Raw genomic sequence first — 23,259 nt, 5'->3', positions numbered from 1 at the left:
CACACAGCCACACACTCGCCACAACACCGACTGAACACAACAACACCACGACACACACACACACAAACAGAGCTGCCTCTACCTCTGGTGTGTTTCAGGATCTTACAGTTGTCCAGACCATTGAGCAGAAGCATGTGATGACCTCTGAATCATCGATTGGATGCACAGTTGCAACACATGTGATGCACTTTCCAGCGCCCACACTGCTCATGCACAAGACCGGTGCATGACTGCTGTGATTTATCCATCTGGACACAGTCCTGTGGTGGGAAGCCCTTAACAGCCAGGATGAGATTGTCCTGTAACACCACTGTATTAAAGTGACTTACATACAGAGCAACGTACAGTGAGTCAGGACAGGCAGATGTTTTTGAAAGTGAGCGAGGTAGTTGTAGTAATTTAAAAAGCTATTTACAGCCATGATTTGTTTTCATCTGTACATAAAAGACACGGCAGGATAAAGAATATATTTTTAAAAATGTCACCCTGTGTCACTACATTAACTGTTCTATCTCTAAGTTTATCATATATATATGTTTGTTTTAGTATTAAATGCTTCTTTTCTCTTCCAGCATTGTGCTGAGCTACATCTGATGACTCAGGGACCTGTACATACATTTATCCAGTCAAATTAATGCGTCTAGCTAACAATGCACCGGGCCATTGGCAAAGTCACATGCTAGTGGAGCAATATCATGGGTTTAAGGTGTGTGTTTGAATGTTACTTGGCAAGAACTTTTAAATTTCCAAATGCGCACGTTTCCTGTTTGCAAATTCAGTTTTAATCAGAAATGCGTCACGTTACATAAGATAAAGCTGTTCTGCCATTTCAATTTGGAATTATGTAATATAATATAAAATATAATGCAGGTCAAACTGCGGTCCACTACAAATCATGTAAACCTCTACACTGTACACGCTTGCCACATTTATATTATACTGGAGTTAGTGTAATTTCCAGTTTTCAACATCCAAGTGGTGACTGGGAAACAGATTTTTCTTTCAATGTAATTATAAACAGATCTAAAAGGTCTAGTGGGAAACATAATTACCATTAGTGTATAATCACCTGATATAAGAGTTGTTGTGTTTTTGGGTTAGCCTTAATATGAAATGTTTTTATCTACCAGAGGAAGCAGGTCCTCTTCCACGAAGGCTGCCATATTGAACCGCCATGTTTCTACAGTAGCACAGAAGGAAAAAAACACTGACCACAGATAGGGCCTTCGGTTTTTTTTTTTTGTGAGTTTTGCTGTAGATTCTCCTACACACTTCAGAGCCCTCATTTACAGTCTGTCAAATACAGACGCAAGCAGTGTTCAGTTAGTTTAATGCTGAAGCTTCCCTGCTATATGCCAATAAATCCTACAAACTGGTCCTTTAATGGTTATAGAGCTAATGCATATTATTTTTAACCCTCATGTGATCCGACAGTGTTTAGATGCTGTGACAAAAACCCCATCAGGTGATTCATGCTGCACACGATGAGCACAGCCACATTTATGTTCCCAGTGAGACCACACATGCTGTCATTGCACTAAAAGGTCACTTGGATCAAAGCCTCCACCAAATAATGCTTACATTCACAGTCTTTTATTTTGCAGCTATTGTAAACAATAAAATCAAAAATATACACAACATTTCCAAATAGAATATCTCACATGATTAAGAGCATAAATATTAAAGTTCTGTGTGTGTGTAACAGCAACTGTATTTCAAATGTAATAGTTTTGCACTCTTTGGTCAGAAATGAACATTGTGCTCAATATGGTGCTCTTACTCGCACAAACACTCAAACACATACATCCTCACACACTCGATCAGAAAGAGCTCCAAAGTCACATTCTTCCATCTAAAAGGGCCAACAGTTCCCTCTCTCTGTCTCAGCAGCAGGTCCACATCTCTTTCTCTGGTACTTTCTTGTTCAGGACTCTAAAGGACCCGCTGTACGCCGGGGCGGTTGCTGCTGAAGGTTTCTTCTGCCTCTTCAGTTTGGCACCAACAGCAACGACAATGTCCTCCACCTTATCCTGCTGATACGGCACCTCCCCGTCTACTCGTCGACCGCTCGCACATTTGCTTGGCGGGTTCTTGGCGGACGTCTCAAAGAACATCATGCCATGAGCTTTGGCGAAGCTCAACGCCCGCTCCTGGCTCACCTGGCCATCAGTCCTGTGGTGGTCACGGAGGTCACTCTTATTACCCACAAGGAACCTAGGAGGAGAATAGGCGGTGGAAGAGGATGAGTAAGAGCTACACAAAAGGATGCAGGATGTTGACTGGTTGAAGGTTTGTTACTGTTAAATCAAAGAGTCCTGTCCTTTCAGCGAGTAGCAGTACATGCAGATGGCTGGTGCAGTTACCTGGGGATTCCCTGTCCGAGAGAGTTCTGCCTGCACTCTTCTACCCAGGAAGTCAGGCCAATGAAGCTGGCAGGCGAGGAGACATCATATATGAAGAGCACAGCGTGGACGTTGCGATAGTAGTGTTGCACCATGGACTTACGGAAACGCTCCTGTCCCGCTGTGTCCCACAGCTGGAGCTGGTGGGGAGAGGGAAACGAGAGGAGAAAGTGAGAGACTGACGTGTGGGTTGTTCTCAGTGGCTGGCACTGAGGGGGGGGGAGGTGGTCGAGACGAAAAAGTGACAAAGAGGAAATGAATTAGTAGGAAGGCACGGCAAGGAAAAGAAGTCATATGTTGAAATACCCCAAAAAAGACAGAAGAAAACACACACACACACACACTGAGTGAGTCATAACTGAGAAGGAACAAAAAAAAGGAATAAACATGTTGATGGTGGTTAGAAAGTTTAGAGCTTTCTGACGGGCTTTCCTTTAAAAATGAAGTTCTAAATGTCAATTCCAATCAATGATAAACCATGTGACTTCTAAATTACGTGATCAATTTGACACATAACATACAAAATAACACAGACTTAATACAACAACACAACAACAGTGAAAACAAACCAAAATGACAAACAGACTAGAGGCAGGCCTTGCTTAGCCACACAGCTCACATATTGGATTATTAGGGGTGTGCTTTGAAAGGACTCGGCCTCAGCTTTGTATAAAAAACTATAAACGCAGATTAGAAAGAAAAGTCATTTTAATTGTTAGTCTTGAATGTTGACTTGAATTTGCTTTAAAGGACTTGATTTGGACCTGCCTTCAGACTTAGTTTGGACTGAGATTTTACTTGATAGATGTGAAACTTTATTGACTTGAGACTTGTCTTTATTGATCTAAGACTTGTCTTGAGACTTGGTTTGGACTGAAACTTTACTTGACTGACCTGAAACTTGTGTTGGACCCCAGAAAGTCCCCTTATCAATTAAATGTAGCCTACTCAAAACAAAACTTGAAACCTCCTCAGCACAAATCCACCACTGAAAGACACTTCCTCTGTCATGTGGCCATTTCAAAACTCTCAGGAAATAGCACACACCAACTAACAGCCACAGTTTTAAAATAGAATCATCACATAAACAAAGTCCTTTATCGTGTTTTAATTAAACTTACAGTACAGCCTCACAATAGCAAGATTCAAAATCAGAGCTGAATTAGATGAATGTGCATGTATATATGCTAATGTCACAGCTAACATGCCACTAAAATCAAGCATATACTCTCCACAGTGATTTACAGGCTGCATTAGTTCTGCAAGCAAGCAGGTCTGCTGATTTTCTGTCATCCAGAGAATTCTCTGTCATTCAGTCTGGGACAAATAACTGTGTGTGAATTGAGCAGAGCCACACTGCAGTGTAGGATGTTACTGACAGAGCCTCTTAGAACATTTAGAGCTACCAGAGGCGATATAAAGCAGTATAAAACACAATAAAGTCAGGGTTAAAAAGCCCAGACACTTTTAAACAACCTGTAGGAGCCAAACAAGAACACTGTGGCCTCTCTTGCACAGAGAGTCCCTGATGGTGCTTTAAAGGTTTGTCCAGGTTGATTCTTTAGTTCAATTGTGCCCATGAAGAGAACTGACTTCAGTGTGAATAACAAGTGATTTACATACAACCTGAAAGAGCCAACAGTCTGTGGATACCTTCATTAGCTGTCAGTTTATTCAAATATGAAAACAAAACAACCGGTTGTGCGTAAACATGGCTTTTTGTCACCGTCCTGCTCCTGCTCTTTCGTCTCTGTACACTGTGTCATTCTTTTGTTTTAAGTGATGCCAAAACTTCCACCATTTACCTTAATTTTCTCGCCATCGACATCCAGCACTCTCTCGCGGAAGTCCACGCCGATGGTGGCCTCCACTCTCCCGGGGAACTCCCCGGCGCAGAGTCGGTGTGTGAGGCAGGTCTTCCCCACCCCGGAGTCCCCTATCACCAGCACTTTAAAGGTCCGACAGCGAGTCAGCAGCGAGGACACGCTGCCCAAAGAGTTGGAAAACTCAAGAGACGACTCCATTCAGCCACAGTTCACAGTCAAGGGTCGCTGCAGAGGCAGCCTCACCAGGTCTGACCGGAATATTCTGCTACAACACTCTCTCTGTTGATGGTTTAGTGTAGACTTTCCGCCCACAAGCTGCTTGGAAGCTCTTCACGGGGTTGAGCAGCGTGAATGAAAGGAGGAGAGGGAGGCTCACTTGACAGCATGGTGATGTTTGGAGTCGATGGGTGGAGAGTTGATCAAGTGACAAGCAGGCATCAGCGCATGGCCCCAGTTTCTAGGCAGATAAGAAGAAGAAGAAGAAGAAGAAGAAGAAAGAGAAGATATACTTTATTGATCCCTAGGGGAAAGTTGTTTCTTTTTCAGTCTTCTTTTTTTACACACACACACCACAGGCTGAAATGCCCACACTTTACTCGCCACATCCGTCGACCATGCAGAAGGGAGAAGATGGAGTTGGGGAGTGATGGGCTGCCCGCACGTTACCCCAGCGGCGCTCATTGACGCAAGTTTCGGGGTTACGGTGGCCTTCTCAAGGGCACACCTCGGCAGCTGCAGCAGGAGGATGAAACTGGCACCCTCCCAGCTACCAGTCCACCACTCCAATTTTTTTGGTCTTGTGGGACTTGAACCGGCGCCCCTCCGGTTCCCAAGCCTAGTCAAGTCCCTACACACTGAGCTACTGCCGCCCCTTAAACATGGTGGATTCCACTGAAAACTGTTTTGGTATATATATAATATAATATATAAGTCCCCCCAACCTTTTCTTTTCTCAAAATAAATGTTTAATTCATGTCTACATTCATTCTACAAGTTCTACTTACACGTTAGTTGCTGCGCACACACACTTTTATTATTATGCAACCGAGATTTCCAACCTACCTACTGAATCAAACTTTGAAACTTTAGCACTATTTTCTGTATCACCTCCATTCATAGCAAAAGCAGCTCCCTCATCCACCATGTCAGAGAAACATGCTGCTGCTCCTTGTTGGTAGATTTACCTTAGTCATATGTCTGTCTACCCCTGTATCCCGCTGTCCCACTGACCCCTACAGCCACTGCTGTCCTGTAAGGTGTGAGCCAAGGAATGATGTGACTGAGTGCACCTCAGCAGGTACCAAATCTGTATCAACTTTATTTTATATTTTATATTTAGTTCCCCTGTATTGATACAACCATGAATTCTTTCATATAGATCATAAAGATCTATTTCGGCCTTTGATACAAAATTTAGTAAAAATATGTGGTTTCTTGGCTCTGCTATAAGCTCACATGGGCCTGAACAGTCAAACAGGAACACTTGTTGCATGAGTGTTGGCATAAAATGTCACAATAGGAAGCAGGTAAAACAATGAATCAGAAAAGATGCCAAAACGACGAGTGTTATGTGTGTGAAGAGAGGACAGTGTGACAGCGAGGTATGTTTGTTGTGAGTTTGCTTCTGAATAAAGAATTCACCCCAGGTGTTTGACCACTCATTATTCTTTTAGTCATTGGTTTATTGTTTCTGTATATTTCTAACTGTGCATCAATAAATTCATCACTGCAAACTGCAGTCTAAATACAAACCTTTTTTTTAAAAAACCTGCAAGAAATGGAGATCAAACAAACAATTCAAATATTTGCAAGCTCAAACTATTTACAGATAAGCTAAAGGAACACCGTAACCCAATGAGAGAAGGTCAAATGAACTATACATATTTACAAGCTATAGGAACTACAGGAAGAGAGAGAGAAGGTCATATTAGCATATTATATATTTGAATATATTTCTCTCCTTTTCCCTGATGGTCTAAATAAGTTTTAAGTCTTAATTTGTCACTAGTTGCTTTTTATAAAATAGTCCTGTGAAAAGTCTGTCTTGCTCTCTGTGATTGATTTCTGTGTGTAAGTGCGCATGTGATGCAGTGTAGAGCTTGTGCTGGTACCACCGATTTTCAAATTTGCACACCTAACAAACTCCGTCTTAGAGTTAGTTATAAATACAAAACCCTAACAAACCAAATCTATTTTATATACATTGGGCTACATCTGAGGACCATGATCTGACCTGATCCATGCCAGCCGCTCAGAGTTTAACACATAGATGCAAAGAAGTCGATTGTTTTCTTTCATTTGGTTTTAATACAAAAATCCAGAGATATCATACATCGCCATCTCAGATTTAATCTTTCACATTAGAACCCAAATTAGAGGAAAAAGGGGAAGAAAAGAGATTATTGGAAAAAAATACGGGGGAACAGAAAAAGTAAAACAAATTCCAGGTGCCCATACAGTTACTCGCTTTGTCTGTCACCTTGGGGCAACGGGCCTGGATGCTGAACTCTGACCTTTAGAGGAGCCATTTTTATTAGCAGAGACTCGGAAGTAGGATGTACTGGAGGCTCGTTTCCACTTTGACAAGAGTCCCTGTGTACATGCAGATAAAATCATTTCTAACTGTGACAACAGTAACAACACAAGTGACTCTGCCAGGTGGCTCAGTGTAACCACTTCAAACTGATCTGGAAATCAATATCAATAATAGGAGTTTCATTGATCCATTATGGACAGGAAGGTGTCTATGGTATTGCTTAGATCTATCCAACTCTCTTAGAACTATGTAAAAACGTTAAGAGTAGCAGTGTATTTGAAATGGAGCACAACACACAACCTTTACAGTTTTTAATCTGTGCTACGAGGTGCTCCATAATAACAGACAGAGGATTACATATTCCCAAGTTTAACCAGGAACGGTGAGGGAAGCACAGTCTGACCAAAAACAAAAAAACAGTTCACGTGTGAGGCGACTCTATTCGTGCTGTGCTCCCCCAGAGATCGGGCCTTCCTCGCACACTCTGCTGTGCTGCCACATGTAGATCGGCGGTTTACTGGAGCGTTACAGCAGATACAGATACGCCTGTGGTTTGCTGGATGTCCTCAATGTCTCCTTCGGGTCCTCAGTAACTCTTCCTGCTCAGCTTCCTACAGATCTGTCACAGCTCAGATCCACTCAGCTCAGCTTCCCGTCCCCCAGTGACAGTTGTGTCCTATTTTCATTTAAATTAGCTTTTTAAAATAAGGGGAACACAGTATGCAATAGGCGTGTGTCAAAGCAGCACTGAGTCAAACTCGAGTGGTTGCTGTCACCGTTATTGATAATTTCTGAGGAAACCGACAGTCCATGTAAGTCAGTTTGCCAGTAACTATTGTTTATTTTCATATTCAGCATGGTTGTCAGCTCTATTAAAAAAGTAAAATGGCCATTCTGTTATCTTCCTCCCCCCCCCCTTTCCCACAAATAAACACAACCATGCTCTCAACACACACTCACACACACTCACACTCACAGTCCTGATTTTCACCATGTGGGAGAGAGCCAAGCCATGCCAGGTCAGACCCGATTAAGCGGAGCCAAAGAACGAAACACCAAAATTTTCGCTTCCCGTGTCTGGCTCTACAAAACGGCTGCCAGGCGTACCACAAGGCTCCGTGCTCGGTCCAATTCCTTTTCTCATCTGCTGTTGTTCTGTCGCGCTCACATCTCATTGGCTAGCTCTTCCGTTTCCGTGGAAACATCTCCATTGGCGATCTTGGTGTTCTCCTCGTATCCAGGGGGCGTAAAAGCTAACGTGTAGGGGTAAAGCTTGTGACACTCGGCGCGGTAAGACTCCGCACGCTCCTTACAGTCGCCCAGGACGCCGCTCCGAAGACACTCCAAGACCTCTGTGCTGATCTAATGAGGGAAGACAAATGAAAATGGGAAGTTTTTTCAACAGTGAAAGGACTACATAGATAAAAGCATTTTCAATGTGGCATCACTGTACGGTTACTGCCATTGATGGTATTTATTCCAACTTTTTACCAGACAGTTCTCACATTGCATAAATGTATACCTGTATGGATCTGTTATCAAGTGACTCATCTAGTGCAGTGGCCAGCTCTGCTGCCTTCGTTTCCGTCGACGAGTCAAGATAGACCATCATCTTAGCAGCTGCAGGAGGGAAAGAAGTGCTTGAGAGTTTGAAGAAAAGCATGTGTGTTTGCGACAGAGCTATTAAAAACTAAAGGAGGAACCGACTTGGACTACTGAGCTTGTTTTTGGGTATCTAAAGTAAGAGATTATTTAGAGACAGAGAAAGCCATATTTCTTTTGTGAACCAAACACTAATTGTGACAGAGTGATGCATATAAAAGAGGAATCACATAGAGTGATTTCAGTGTTGTATGAAGGTTTGCTGATGGGCAGAAGAAGCTTAGCTCAGATACACAGGAAACAACTCAAGATGGAAATATCCAAAGATGACTAATATATGCGAGTTACAACATACAACCATCAGCTCCAAGCTGTAGAAAGTTTACATTGGAAAAATAGTCAGATTCTCCACAATCTACAAGACCAAAAGCAGTCTCATCGAGTGTTGGAGACGTGTGGAAAGAAGAATGTGGAAATAATCTGTGATATTCTGAACAGTCAGGGACAAGAAAGGGACAGTAGACCTTTTCTATATTGATTGTGCACCGATATGATTATGTAACGGTGCTCAGAAGGCTGCTTTCTTAAACAAATAACTTTATTAAAGAATATTTAACTTAAATATAGTAGACCATGTTAAATAATTTAACATATACATTGTCAACTAATTCTAGTTGACATTGCTGAGAGTTGTTTAGTCTCTTACTCTGTGCTGCTTGCCAGTGTTGTAGATCACAGTGCACTCTGCTGGATAAACTCTGCAGTGACACCAATATATTACCACAACCATTTGTGTGAGAGACCTACCAGCCAGTCGGTGTGGTACAGAGTTTGAGTGCTTGGTGAGGTAGGCCTGGTTGAAGCTCTTAGCGTTGCTGTCTCCGAACAGCCGGGTGATCTCCTGCTTCAGCACAGTCCTGACCACCTCCGGGAGCTCCTTGCTTTCTGAGACTGAAAGAAAAGAGGAGGAGACGAGGGAGAAATATGAGCAATAGTGGGAGGCAATGACATTGAGGAAGACAGAAGTGGTGGGTGGGTTCTAAGTTAGAAGGAGAAAGGGTGTATGAATAAAGGTATGTTAATAAAATGATTTTGTGATGTGGCTTTAATGAGGATCTCCTACCTCCTTTAAAGAAGCGTACTAAACACTGGTGTAACCATGGGTGGTCTGGATCAATGGCCAATGCTCTCTTCACCGACTGGAGCATCAACAGGTATTTTTCTGAAAAGAGAAGACTGACTGTAAATCTGTGTGAAGCAGAAATGAAAAATAAAAGGACAGACAGTATCAACATAGTAAAAACCAACGTAAAGTCAGTGAAGTATAATTTAAATGAATGTGCTCGCCAACCTTTCCTGAAGTAGATCTCAAAAGCCAGTAGGTGTGTGTCTATTTTGTCTTTGACCAGGTGTTTGAGAGGCATCAGGAACTTGACGGCTTCTTCCAGTGGATTTTCTACCTGTAGACAGAAAGTGACGGAGAGGGGACACAAAAGACCACACAGTCAACATCCCCCTAACTGATTCAGACAAAGACACATTTGCATCGCCTTGTGACGGACAGTAAGGTTTTTATGATGTTTCTCTCCCTTACCTTGACCAGTTTGTCAGGAATTAGCTCCTCTTTGGGCCCTCCTATCTCCTCGTCGTCATCCTCTTTCTTCTTCTTCTGGTTCTTCAGCTGCTTCTCCTTCTCTGCATTCTTCTTCTCCTCCTCCAGCTGGGCCTTCTTCTGGGCTCTCCGCTGCTTGTTCCTCAGCTTCTTCAGCTCTTTGTCCGAGAGGTTAGCTACAAAAAAGAGCTGGGTGTTAATATTTAAGAACATGCACTGATTTATTTTTTCTTTGTCCAGGAAAGCGTATTAAATATATTGGAAACTCAGTAGTGCAAATGGGACTCACCAGTGTCGGCCTGCAGCTCCTTACTGTCGTCGGTCAGGGGATTGTCGTGGAGGCTCAGGTAGATCTGGATTGCTGTGATGGCTGCCTTGTAGTAGAAGGGATGCATCCGGAGCACGTCCTCCAGCTTCAGCAGGTCCACGTAGGAGCGTAGCGTCATCTTCCTCATGCAGTAGGTGTGGAAGTCAAACTGGTCGTCTGTGATCTCCACAAAATGCTGATGAAAGTGAGGAGGATGCAAAATAAGTGAGCAAGCATTCAAACAAAGCCTTTAAGTATGGTTTAATCCCTGATAATAAGGGCTCACCCTTTCTATCTCATGGCACTTCTTGAGGGCCTCCCCAAACTTGTTCATGCCCTTGTAGGCGAGTGCACACTCCGTCTGGAACCACATACACTGCATCTCGTTGAGGTTCTCCACTGCCGACGCTCCCTCCTGGACCAGCAGAGCAAAACACAGAGACATGCATGAGCAAAGTAAACAGTGATGAGGCTCAATTATCATGTCAACTGCAGCAAACAAAAACTGTCGACTAGTCTTTTAGTGTTCCTGCACATCTATTATGATTGATGTCTAGGATTACGTGGTCACTCACGATCAGGCTTGGTTAGGTTCAGCCTGTGTGTGAACTCATTTGCAGTCATCACAGCTTATTTCAATAAAGGCACCAAGAGATTAGACTTTTAGGACAAGAACATGAAGGATTCTTTAGATTTCGAAAAGTACAGGATTTGACAGTATATCCTATTTTTTACTACTAAGTACTACAACTATGTTACAACAATATAAATCAAATTTTAAATTCTTCACCTTATATAAAAAATAATAGTGGATATTTGTCTTTACTATATTTTGTATCATGATTCACTTGGTTTTGTGTCTTAGCTTACTCATCTCAGCCTCCACTTCATGCTCTCATACGCATTAACAAACACCCACGTAATAAACTGAGACATCAGTTATATTACAACTTCAAACAGATACACATAAATGAACACTAAAGCTTTTTTTACTCAGGGTCCTATAGTCAAATGATATACATTATTAATGACTTGCTGGTACTGGAAGAGGTCGACTGTTGCTTCTACTCCTGTGTGAATCTGCCATAAGTGAATAATTTGTCAAGAAAGAATTCCAGTTATTTAAGGTTGTAGAATAGTGATACACGAAGGTCATGAGATCTCCAGGTTGTACTAGTTCTTAACCAATGGAATCAGCAGGAAATACGGCCGTGGTCTTGTTTTGACATTTTCAAACATTTTCCTCAGCTTGTCAGCTGCCAGTGTGTACTTGTGTACACACCCACACACAGTTTTTCTCACCCGTGTGAACTTGGAGCACATTTCCTCGGCCTCTTTGATCATGCCAGCCTTCAGCATGTATTTGGCACACTTGGAGTTGATGAATCTGTCAGCGGTGTCCAGAGCCTGGGCCTCATCCATCCACTGAGCAGCCTCTTTGATGTTCCCAGCATGCTGCAGGAGGATAAAGGTCAACACAACGGTCAAGACAACAGCACTGCAACACTGCACTCCTCGGTTTAACAGTCTACGCATGTACAAATGTGTGCCACATGGTACCTTGTAAATCTTGGCTTTGATAAGGAAGAGTTCGATGAGTGTAGGGGTACTCTCGATGGCTGCGTTGATGTATTCTAGAGACAGCGTCTGTTGGCCAATCATGTCATAGTGCTGTGCCAGGAAGTACTGCACCCAGAGCAATGTGGTTGGTGGTTCCTCCTTACCATCATCTGCAACAGTGCAGGGAGATTGTGTAAGTTTACATCAAAACACAACAATTAAACTTGTTAGTTATAAGACAGTTTGGGTGATGACATTTTAAAATGTAATATAAGAATTTGATGAATGTGTATCTAGGTACTGCTAACGCAAACCCAACATTTCCTACTGCCACACATTCACCGTTTTATAGTGAAGCAATCACAGGAAACAATGTATTTGTCACCACAGTTAGTGTTGACCACAGTCGTTCGTCTAAAACGCAAATCATTTTCTGCATTTTCTTTTTGTTGGTGGATTAGTTTTAATATTGCAGGGAGCTGCCAAAGGCTGCACATCTCTCTGTTGTGAGGCAAACCACTTGTGCTGTGTGCAGCATGAAATCAGATTATAAATGCAGTTAATTAAAAACAACATGAGTTTGTTAGGCTGCACTGTAAACAGATACACCAGTTGCTCTTATTTCTGTCAAAGTCGCTGCTTAAGGAGTGTTTGGTGTAGTATTAAACTGCACTTGTCGTTGCCACCAGTAACCACAGCTGTTGCCAAATCAACCAGGACTGAAGGATTACAACTTTAAAACTGTCCATTACGCTACATTGCACACTCAATATTGTGGATTAGAAATGTATTATCATCCTGATTAAGAAATCTTCTCCTCACCGTTCTGGTTGAACATTCTACAGCTTTTTAATGAGGTTTCATAGCCGACCACCAACTCCTCTATTATTGCCACCTGCAAAGAGAAAGAGGAAACAGTACATTACCCCACATGCAGTATGAAGTACGCATCTGTGAGCGAATACTTCAGAATAACTATTCATGAAGAACACTTGACCTCTCTCCCTGCAGTGTGTTATGTAAGAAGGTTTAAAGTGAAGTGAGGAGAAAGTGTCATTGTGATTTAGATCAGTCATCCGACATGCTTGCAGCAGTGCTGTCACCTTTTCTTTGTCGTTGTACAGTGACTTGAGTGTTGTGAAGACGGGCGGACAGCCTTTACTGAAGTTCATCCTCAGATACCTGTCCAGACACTCTCTGAACTTCTCACCTGTGGAGAAACACGTGAGATCAGGAAGAGCATAAGACTTTACTTCACTTCACTTCTGTCACACAGTTTACTTCATTCATGGTCAAAAATGTTTTAAAATAATAAAATTGCTAAAACTAGGAACCCAAATAGCATCAATACAATCAAATAACTGAAGCTTAAAACAGCTACTAGTTTGTTCATTTATTCCTACGTCATGGATGGAAATGTTGACTGAGGTCACTGTTTTAGTTGAAAGGAGACGTATTATTGGCCACACCAGAGAGGAAGGTGAGGGGCAGCCGGCGAGGAACCAGTCCTTTAGGAAACTTCTCCCAGGCTTCTTCATAGATCTTTAGTGTCTCCTCTACACTGCCTGGGGGAAAAAAAACAACATTAAAATTCAGTAGAGTGGACAGTAGTAGCTTGAATGAATGTAGATATTTTAGGTCAGTGGTCAGTGATGAAGATGCTGGTGTTTCTAACAGAAAGGATAATATGTGTCATACTTGGTTTTAGGGCATTTTCCAAGCCGCGGTAATAGGACCAGTTCTCAGGGTTCCTCTCCTGCAGACGGCGGTAGACTTCTGTGGCCTCGTCCAGACGTTCCAACTTCAACAGTATCTCTCCTGCAGAAGAGGTGTGAAGGTAAATACAGTAGAAAGAGCCAAAGGCTGCTAATATTCAACCAATAACTTAGTTTAAAGAAAGTTAATAAAACAAAGATTGGAGAAACTTGACATTGGATATAAATACTTGATGTGAATCTTGCAAAGAACAGCCTATTAAAAATGCAATCTTTTAAAATGTTAACTCGCACTGAATTTAACAATGATGTTTCAGGCCATAAAGCCTGGTAAAGTACATTGCTGAAGGGCATGGATGTTTTTGCCAATATCTAATATACAGCTGTATGCAAACGTTTGGCCACCCCTTGAAAAATAACACATTCACCGAGCTGAAGGTTTTGGAATGGCCCTCACAGTCCCCTGACTTATTATCATTGAAAATCAGTGGGTAGATCTTAAAAGAGCTGTTGCATGAAAGAAAGAATACTGCAGAACTAGAATAAACTAGAATATTGCAGAATCTGAAATAGAAGAACTGACTTTTAGCTGGCTACAAAAATTGTTGAAGTGGTGATATCTGTCAGGGTGGTGTTAAGTACTGACAGTGTAGGTTGCCCAAACTTTTGCACATGCCACAATGTTTTTATTTATGTATTTTTTATTTCTTGTTCAATTTATAAAATAAAACAAAACAATGCATGAATGTTTGCTGCAAATATTGTGTCTTACGTTCCATACACTCAAGAAAAAAAAGAAAAAAATCACTAAATGTGTTATTTGTCAAGGGATGCCCAACATTTCGCATTACAACTGTACATGTATTTACCCTTACATTCATCTGAGACATGTTGAGTCACCAATGGCTAACAAGGCATTTCCAAGGATTTGGATCCAGTGTGACATTGACAGAGGACGTTTGTAGCACAGTGACCCACCTCGTGTCTCCTCCACAGCTAGCTTGTCGCAGATCTGCTTCTCATAGTTGGACAGATGCTCCAAGGCCTCCCTGTACAGGCCTGCTTCCCTCAGCACCTGGTTCTGGTACAGCAGCAGCTCGCTGTATTCGTAGTCCACTTTGTCTGGAGACGTCTGGAAACACAAAAGAGGCGTTAGTAAAATCAACATTTGCTACAACAAACAATGAAAAACTACTGGAGCTGCTGGGTGGACTTCTGTATCTATGCACTTCAGGAAACTCTGCATCATTCTCAGTGCATATGTGCAGTTGCCTTGTCACTCCCGCTTGTTGTATTACATAGATGGCACAAAGACAGGAAGCAGACTGGTCTTATCAGGAGCAAGCCAGAGAGAATGAGCTCTATTTTAGCTGTGTCCAATGCACGGACGACAGAGACAACACCCATAGTTAAAACTCGGCTGAGGGGAAAAACTGACTGTGATCCAGGTACTATTCTTACAGTGTGCAGAAAGGCAATCGAATACACAAAATACTTCATATTCATGGCTCCTATAAGAGATAGGCTGAGCTGTCTTTGGATCTAACCTGTTGTGTTTTCCTGAACTCCTCAATGATCTTTGCAGCCATCTCGTAGTCTTCCAGGAGGTGATAGGCGATAGCGTAGCCGATCCAGGAGGCCCGCTGAGCTGGACGCAGCTGCAACAGCTGGTATCGTGTCTCCTATAGACGAAAAATATGCAAACACAGGTCTATCAGAACATCAGAAACAACAGGGTGAAAAAAGGCTGAACTGACATCATAACGTGATATCTCGCTGGGAAGATGAACTAGGAGGAAATGAAGCATCAGCTGGCAGCACAAAGTGGAGGAGAGAAATTTAGCTGATTCATGGTTTTGACACCAGGTTGCTGCTAAATTAAAAAAAAAACAAAAAAAAAAAAAACACACCCCTAATACACAGCCCCTCCTTTTTCCTCTCTCATCCATATTTTTAATCCTTTAACCAGACTTTGATCTTGCCATTTCATACCTCTCACTAAATAAGCATCTAAATCCCAGGCTGTGTCCCAGGGGAACTGTTCTACATTGTGAAGACTGACTGCAACCTGATATCGGCCTGCTGATGCGCTCCATCCTCTCCAAATCAGTGCCATACTGCGTCCTGGACGAGGCACAGCAACAGATGGGGTTGTATATTCCAGAAAGTTCATTCCCCCAAAATTATTCAGAGCTGTTTTATTTCTGCTCCTCACAATTGGGTCTACGGCTGACCCTGTGCCCTGACCCCCCCAGGCTGGGGGAGGATGACTCATAATAGGTTTTCATTATAATAATCCAAAACCTATCTCAGTGTAATTATTTAACTAAATAGGAACCATCCACTCGTAGTTCCCCTGTCGGTCCTCACCCTGTAGCCCTCCAGGTCTCTCATCTGGATCTGCAGCAGGGACAGGTCTCGGAGGATCTGCAGGTTGTCCTTGTCCCACTTCAGAGCATTACGGTAACACTTGATGGCCTCGTCGTACTTCTTATCCGAGCGCTGCAGGAGCCCATATACATGCCAGCCTGGGACGCACACCGAGTTAAGGAACACAGGAACAATCTCCTCCAAACATCTGATGTTATAAGTGCTATCACACAGGTATACAGGAGTGCACAGAGATGGTGAGGTTACTGGAGCCAAATGAGCCTTTCCTGGTTATAGTGGACAACTTGTTCATCCATAAGGGACTGATACCTCATGGATAAATAAGTTGTGCTTAATGATGATATTTTTACTTACAAAAAGGATCATCACTTAAGAAACTTAAACTTCTTCAAGAAGCCACATTCTGCTACTGATTTCAAATTTAGAGGGTAAAATTAAAAAATGAAAAAAATAAAACAAAAGGCATAAATAGGGCTGCAACTACGGAATATTATCATTTATTCCATTAAATCAATTTATTGTTTAGTCTATAAAAAGATCAGAAAATAATGAAAAATCACATTTCTCCAGAGCCCAAACTGACGACGTCAAAAATATCTTTTTTTGTCAAACATATTTCACAAAAAGAAATGCAGTAAATCCTCGCATCTGAAAGACTGGGAGCAGAGAAGGCTAGAATATTTTTGGTCTCTCAATTACTTAGTTAACCAAGTCATTGTTTTAGTTCTAGCTTTGAATAACTTCTTTTATTTATATCGTTAACTGGCCTAAACGTGACCAAAATCACAAACTCTGAACTAAAATGATCTGTTCGTCAAGCTCCTGCTCTTTGAGGGATGTATGCTGATATACAGTAGTACACACAACAATAACAAGAGACGTTTTTGCTTTAGACTCATGATAAGAAAGGACTGGTGCAGCTAAAAAAGATCTCAGCGTGTTGACTTAAGGGCTTAGGCTGAGATAGCACATATCTGCTGGCATGGGAGTCACAGAGAGATAGAGACAGAGACAGAGACAGAGAGAGAGAGAGAGAGAGAGAGAGAGGATGTGTTGACTGTACTCCACAAAACACAAGAGCTCCTCAGCACACTGTCTGGCTCCTCAAGGTCCTATAACATCAGACACACCAGCCGAAGGCTTTAACTCAGAGCAGATCTCCTTCACTGACACACAAATGACGTGTGCCACGCCATGAGGAAGGATACAAACGTGGCTCTTGAGGTCATTGCGCAGGCCTCTTCTCACCAGCTCGTAGGCCTCCTCCTTCTTCCCCAGACAGTTCAGGGTCAAGCCCTTCATGGCCAGGGTCTCTGCAGGGAGAAAGCAGTGCAGCACAGTTAGAGATACAGTGCATGTTGCCCACGACAGGAGAACTTTTTCATGCATCTTTCCATCCGTACATCCACATGTCTGCTGCTTACCTCCATGCTCTGCAAACTTGGGGTTGGACAGGATTTGCTTGCAGAACTTGAGCCCATTTCTATACTGCTTGTGTTCGTAACATCGCTGTCAAAGGAAGGAGAGTGAAATCACATTAGGGCAAAAAAACAAGAGTGATTTTCAGAGAGAGAAGAAGAGGAATAAAACTCACACCCTTTTGAGTCCCTACTCAAAGCATCTAGCCTAACAGCAACTATGAAAATGACTCTTGTGTTTCTGATGAACAACAAGATGGTACCTGGGAGCAGGATCTAAACCAAATTACATTAAAGACCTTAAAGAACGAGGAACAATAACGTCTCTGTAAGTCCGCAGTTTAATTTAACCGATAATGATATTATTGCAACATTATCAGACAACGTACGTTAACATTTATCAGCCTTCTGCACACCGCAGAGCTTAAATGCTTAAATGCGTCTTTTTACTGAGACACACAAAGTATTAAACCACCTTAAAGGAATTACCAGCTTTATGCCCGAAAGTTAAATTTAGGTATGTAGCTGCACAGACAACAGTACACCACCTCTTTTAAGCTGATCACTGACTGCCAGGGGAGTGTGTGTGTGTGTGTGTGTGTGATGTGTAGTGTGTGTGTGTGTGAGAGACTGTGTGAGAGAGATAGTAAGAGTCAAGCTGGCAGATGGCATTTTGTTGCCCCACCACAGACTTCACTAATGGTGAAAAAAAAAAGATGTCCACTTCACATACGGGATACGGGTGGTGCCACAGTCGGTTATGACATTATGAGTAATTCACTGATGAACTGAGTGGAGGATTGCACCAAGACTTGGGACTAAGAACAAATGGGCTCATGTCTGGTCAGTTGCTGGATACTTTATCTAAATATTGTACTAAACAACACTGTGTAAAGGACAATGGGACACATAATTGTGCGTACTGGTGCCAAACCGCTGCATGTTTGGTTCAGTACTCCACTGTCCTCATTCTTTCAATAATCAACTTAATGACAGCCATGCATTGGGTCTCAGCTTTGGGTCTTTAACAATAAATCTATGTCCCATTACAACCAAACTAAGCACAAACACACAGAAACTTGTCCACAAGTTAAACTACGTTGGATACAGGGTCCAAAATTCACAGCTGCCAAGCACCAAATGCAAGTCAATTTTGGGTTTGGCCAAAAAATAAATGGTGGTCATGGACCAGATGGTGGTAAATAATTTGGATTCACAGCGTGGGACCAGGTTTGCATTGTTGTGTTTTATATGCGTACCAGCTAAGACCACTGTGACCCTCGTTAGCCACCATACCTGTCATCAGCCAATCAAATTTATAGCTTACCACTATTTGGCGTTACATGTTATTAGAGTGTTGACACGTTCACAGCCACCGAACAGAGAACTTTCCAGTGAGCCAACACGCACTGTAGCAACATCTGTTGTAGAAGAAAGAAGCTCCATTATATAGTCAAACCAATGTCTTCATCAGTGTGACACCATTTACTTTTAAAACAAGTTTACACCGGCACTAGGGATGAGAATGGAGATCCGGTGCCAATTGAGAATCGTTCCAAACTGTCTTTTTATCAATGCCGGCATGTTTTTTCTGACAGTTGCACAATGCAAAACAATGACTTCAAACTCAAGAGTCTATGCTGCTGCTAACTGGCAAGGAGCCATAGTGGAGAGGGAGGAAAGGTCCAAAGCATGGCTTCATGTCACAAAGGAACAGCACTAGTTGTAATGTCTGTGAAATTATGATTTCAAGTAAAGGTGGAAATACCAGCAATATGCTGAAACATCTTCCTATGCAACATCAGGCTTACATTTAAGGAAGGCCATGTATTTGACGCTCAGTACCTTTCCTTCTCAACTGAGCAGCAGGCCTGTTATGAAGGGTAAATATCCTGTTCTATAGTAACATCAGCGCCATGCAGGCAGGCTAAGGACACTTTTTCCATACAGAAAATTTAACAGGAATCAATAAGGGAATAGATAAGACAATCGGACCAAAAAGCAGGTTCGATAATGGCTATCAATAAAAGCTTATCAATTCCCATCCCTACAGCAAGAGTCAGTTCAAACAGTATACGGATGCTGGTACACACACATACTGAAGTGTACATTTAATGTAAATTTAGCAACATTAACACCACCAGCTGTGCTTATCCAGCATGTTCTCTTCCTCACCCAAAATAACTCTGGCCCCATGAGTTACAGAGAGAAGCTGTCAGACTGCTGGCTGGAAGCTACAGGACTGACTGCAAGGAGTGCAATGTTAGATTGAGGGAAAACATCTCAAAGCTTGTTCCCAAGCACTGACGCCACATTCGCTTCGAGGTGGAAGGAAGGTAGCGACGATTCTTGTGGATACAACTTGCAAGCGTTCACATTAGTGAAGGGCAACTGAAGATGATCATAGTTCAAAAGTGTACTACAACTTTTCTTTGTTTCAGCGGCAACAAAGGGCACGTTCATAAGCTTCCAGAAGAAGGGGAGTATCTGTAGATCATACTGAACAGTTGTGGGACAGCCTAAAGGTCTAGCACCTATGTTGTTCTGTACACCAAATACTACCCATAATGTATCTAGACAGTCCTAGATAAATCACTTCAACAGCAGTACCACTCTACTGAACCTGTCCAGCCGCATGACGAGCGCTGAGAAGAAAAGGAAGCAGCACCCCTTTGGTGTGGGCGTGTTGCTACAGGTATCAGTGAAATTAAGTGAAATACCTCAACGTCCACTTTAAAAGAATTATATCAATTAGTCTGAAGGCTTATCGCACGCAGACACTACACACGGCAGTTCCTCCTTTGAGTTGGGATTTTGAAAAGTTATCACGTCAGCAATAGTTGTCGCTGTGACTGTGAACATTAGAGTTGTGTTTTTGACTTCAACCCTGTCTGTAACAGTTAAGTTAGTCGATGCAGCTTAGCTTTGTTAAGAACAGGACTGCAATTCAAAATTACATTTTAAATGGTTTTAACGGTGCAAGGTAGGTTAGGCTAACAGTGAGGAAAGTTTCCCTTTAGCCCCAAAAACCTAAATGGAAACTCATCCAACTCTAGTGCCATGCAGACGTTGGAAACCTGCCAACTTCTAATAATGCATTTGAGCACTCAGTCTGGGAAAGCAAAAAAAAAAAAAAAAAGAGGGGTGTGGTCCACTCCTGATTACAGCCAGAGAGAAATCTGTTTCAAATCTCAAATCATATCCCCAGTGCAGAAAGGTTAATGACAGTCATTTTATTCTGGGTTCTCATTCACACAACAACTTCAACCAGACCACATGCTTTCAGACCTCTTCTTAACTAGGAACAAGACCTAAAGGTCACCTCACTTTATTGTAGACAAGTGCTGAACAACGATGTTTAACTGAAAAAGTGAGTGAAATATCTGATAAATGCCTTCTAACAACCCCTCAACTCACCCTAAAAGAAATCAGAAGCCTGTTGAACCTGCAGTACCAGACATGTACCAGTATGGGATTAACTGCAGTAAGTATGGTGGTTTCTGTTAAATGCTCCCTGCAGTACAAACACTTTCATCTCAGCTACCTTTAACTCAGTGATATAACTGTACACTTTAAACTAATTGTGCGTTCCAAAGTAAATGTACCAGGTTTGTGTATTGGTAAATTCTGCAATCATCAAGTGTGTGATCAGAAAGCCAACACATTAAACAGTGCAGCCAGTTCAAAATGTTCAAGGAAAACAATACTCCCTCTGAGGTATGCAGCAAATACAGGCTCCAACTTTTCAAGATCAGGTGCAGGTCACAGGTCTGTTTCTTCCTGCCAGAGGTAGAGCGACTGAATGCCAGGCCTCTGCCAATACGCTGATAAACATCCACCAAGTGCCAGCAGAGCCCCTGCCTTTCAAAACAATGATGTTTATCCAAACCACATAGTGACGTTAAACTGATCACTGCCAACTTACTCACACGTCCTCCACTCAGTTCCTAGAAAGTATGTAGCTAGATGCCCATGCAGAGAAGTTTAACAACACACACTGACAATCAACAAGCATGGCACAGGAGGAGGAGGAGGAGGAGGAGGAGGACTTGTTTAACATGCAGCAAACTACACTGAGTTCATAGACAGTTCAGTCACATCCATAGAAAATACACTACACCCACAGCTTCAACAACGCCTCTGTGCGTGGATAGCAAATAAACAGCAGGTGACAGAAGGACTCAAACATGGAGGAGAGTGCAGGAAGGATGGATGTATGGACGGGTGGACGGATGGATGGGTGGGTAGCTGCTTCACAGCAGGCCTGAAGCAGCTACAGATTTGCTGACACAGTCACACCGGTCCTTCTCTTACTTCCTCTCCTTTTCACACAAGTACTACCATTTTGACGAAATCTAACTTGGACTAGTGCTGGAAATATGTGCCGGCCGAGGTCACACGCCAACAGATTAAGAGTGACAATTGCCGCCACCCAGTTAGTGATAAACCGAGACATGTAAGGCTAGTTGATTAGCGTTAGCCGATTAGCTAACGTCAGATGGGCAGCCAGTGAGCTGTGCTTGCAGCAGGTTAGCATGCCGTCCGTCTGACACAACTCAGATGTACAGTTATACTCCGGTATGGACACCTGCTGTGCATTCAGCTAACAACAAATACACGCCAAAACATTTATAAAAAGTAGCTTGAGAAGCTAACTGAACAGCAAACATGGCCGTTACATTGGCTAGCGAGTTAGCCATCGTGGAAACCAGCTAGCGTCGAGCTATTGGTTGTTGTGTTTGACAAGCGGGGATGTATATCCAACTAACTAGCTGAGTCTGGCCATTTAACCCACCGCCGAGGTGTTTTTAGTGGTGCTGTATTTTATTCACCATGAACACGTCTGTCAGAATCACAACAAAGTCATGAACAACCATTTTGGCTTTACGTTACAGTGACAGCGCACGTCAGGGCCGGGCTAGCTAACCCATTCAATGATGCCATTTTGCTAACAGACTGAAGCTAACGCTAACTGCCGGAGAGCAACTGACACAGTGTCGCCGTTGGATCTTTAAACTCGTCCGTCCGTCCGTTAGTCTGTCCGTAGCAACCACAGCGGTCGTTAAGCGTCTCTTTACCAATCCACTCACCAAAATCCTCTTGAAGAGAGCGTTCTCTTTCGGCGGTAGAGTAACTGTCGGCATTGTTGCAGTTGAGATCAGTTTCCCCCTCGACCTCAGCACATGTAGCTAAAGTTAGCCCAGGTAGTCCAGACGAGTAGATCTGAGTGATGGCCCTGGCCCGCCTGCTTCAGCTCGATTGCTCCGTCTTCTCTCCTCACGTGGTGACGGAAGCTCCGACACCTTTCAAAATGGCGGCAATTGGCTTTTACACAACAGAGCCAGGGAGAGAAATAAAGTTAAACATCTCCTCCGTGTTTTTAAGACAAACGAAAATACTCTGCTTGGGATAATAAAGTTGTGTCTCATGTGTTTTTTTCACCTGCTCCTGGTCATTGAAAAATAAAGTAATCTAATATTGTTTATTTAAAAAGTTTAACCGCTGGACACAAGATCTTGTTCACTGAAAACATTATTTTTATTTATTTATTTTAAGTGTCCGCATCACACGTATACTACCTACGTTGTCTTTCACATCCAGTTGTGATACCACAAAATAATCTAATGGTTGAACAGACATATGCACATACATCATTCTGCACAGTGAAAATCCAACACCAAAGTGAAGTAATAATATTTACTCATTTTGGGTGAAGGGGGGACATAAATAAAAGGGTTACTAATATGAGGTATACTTTTAACTTTTATCAACCATTTCACAAAACGTATGTTTCTAGATTGTTAAAAAGATCAACTTGTGGAAATTTAAATTGGACATCAGTCACAGTTTAGTCAAACCTACATACAGTCTGTATGTATAAAGCCCAACC

The 23,259-nt window shown here is 42.5% G+C and overlaps 2 protein-coding genes across 3 annotated transcripts; both read right to left on the bottom strand.

The window, feature by feature from the left end:
- Positions 1 to 1,574: 1,574 nt before the first annotated feature.
- LOC118326881 (ras-related protein Rab-33B-like) lies at positions 1,575 to 4,669 on the bottom strand. The gene is made up of 3 exons (XM_035660026.1): positions 4,208 to 4,669; positions 2,364 to 2,542; positions 1,575 to 2,214 (listed from the first exon to the last, which is right to left on the bottom strand). Exons 1-3 carry the CDS (start codon positions 4,424 to 4,426, stop codon positions 1,884 to 1,886), a joined length of 729 nt encoding a protein of 242 aa, XP_035515919.1. The 5' UTR covers positions 4,427 to 4,669; the 3' UTR covers positions 1,575 to 1,883.
- Positions 4,670 to 6,512: 1,843 nt separating this feature from the next.
- Positions 6,513 to 22,642, bottom strand: naa15b (N-alpha-acetyltransferase 15, NatA auxiliary subunit b). 2 transcript variants are annotated; one of them, XM_035660024.1, is made up of 20 exons: positions 22,460 to 22,642; positions 17,376 to 17,460; positions 17,160 to 17,264; positions 15,931 to 16,088; positions 15,108 to 15,242; positions 14,539 to 14,692; positions 13,544 to 13,663; positions 13,315 to 13,410; positions 12,949 to 13,055; positions 12,668 to 12,740; positions 11,846 to 12,015; positions 11,588 to 11,740; positions 10,572 to 10,700; positions 10,268 to 10,481; positions 9,961 to 10,154; positions 9,718 to 9,826; positions 9,490 to 9,588; positions 9,174 to 9,317; positions 8,287 to 8,384; positions 6,513 to 8,126 (listed from the first exon to the last, which is right to left on the bottom strand). In XM_035660024.1, exons 1-20 carry the CDS (start codon positions 22,511 to 22,513, stop codon positions 7,929 to 7,931), a joined length of 2,595 nt encoding a protein of 864 aa, XP_035515917.1. In that variant the 5' UTR covers positions 22,514 to 22,642; the 3' UTR covers positions 6,513 to 7,928. The 2 variants fall into 2 exon arrangements, with proteins under 2 accessions (XP_035515917.1, XP_035515918.1); XM_035660025.1 differs by lacking the exon at positions 22,460 to 22,642 and adding an exon at positions 18,697 to 18,769.
- Positions 22,643 to 23,259: the final 617 nt, after the last annotated feature.

The sequence above is a fragment of the Morone saxatilis genome, unplaced genomic scaffold (assembly GCF_004916995.1).
Source record: "Morone saxatilis isolate NCDOM2014 unplaced genomic scaffold, NCSU_SB_2.0 Contig17, whole genome shotgun sequence".
Taxonomy (NCBI): Eukaryota; Metazoa; Chordata; class Actinopteri; family Moronidae; genus Morone; species Morone saxatilis.
This window is presented reverse-complemented; position numbering and strand designations above follow the sequence as displayed.

Excerpts from the sequence above, each read along its gene's own strand:
- LOC118326881 (XM_035660026.1), bottom strand. The coding sequence starts at position 4,426 with ATGGAGTCGTCTCTTGAGTTTTCCAACTCTTTGGGCAGCGTGTCCTCG. Across the intron at positions 2,543-4,207 it reads TCGATGGCGAGAAAATTAAG|CTCCAGCTGTGGGACACAGC; the intron begins GTAAATGGTGGA and ends TCTCCCCACCAG. Across the intron at positions 2,215-2,363 it reads CTCGGACAGGGAATCCCCAG|GTTCCTTGTGGGTAATAAGA; the intron begins GTAACTGCACCA and ends TTCTCCTCCTAG.
- naa15b (XM_035660024.1), bottom strand. The coding sequence starts at position 22,513 with ATGCCGACAGTTACTCTACCGCCGAAAGAGAACGCTCTCTTCAAGAGG. Across the intron at positions 12,741-12,948 it reads TGTACAACGACAAAGAAAAG|GTGGCAATAATAGAGGAGTT; the intron begins GTGACAGCACTG and ends TTCTCTTTGCAG. Across the intron at positions 10,155-10,267 it reads GGAGCTGCAGGCCGACACTG|CTAACCTCTCGGACAAAGAG; the intron begins GTGAGTCCCATT and ends TCTTTTTTGTAG.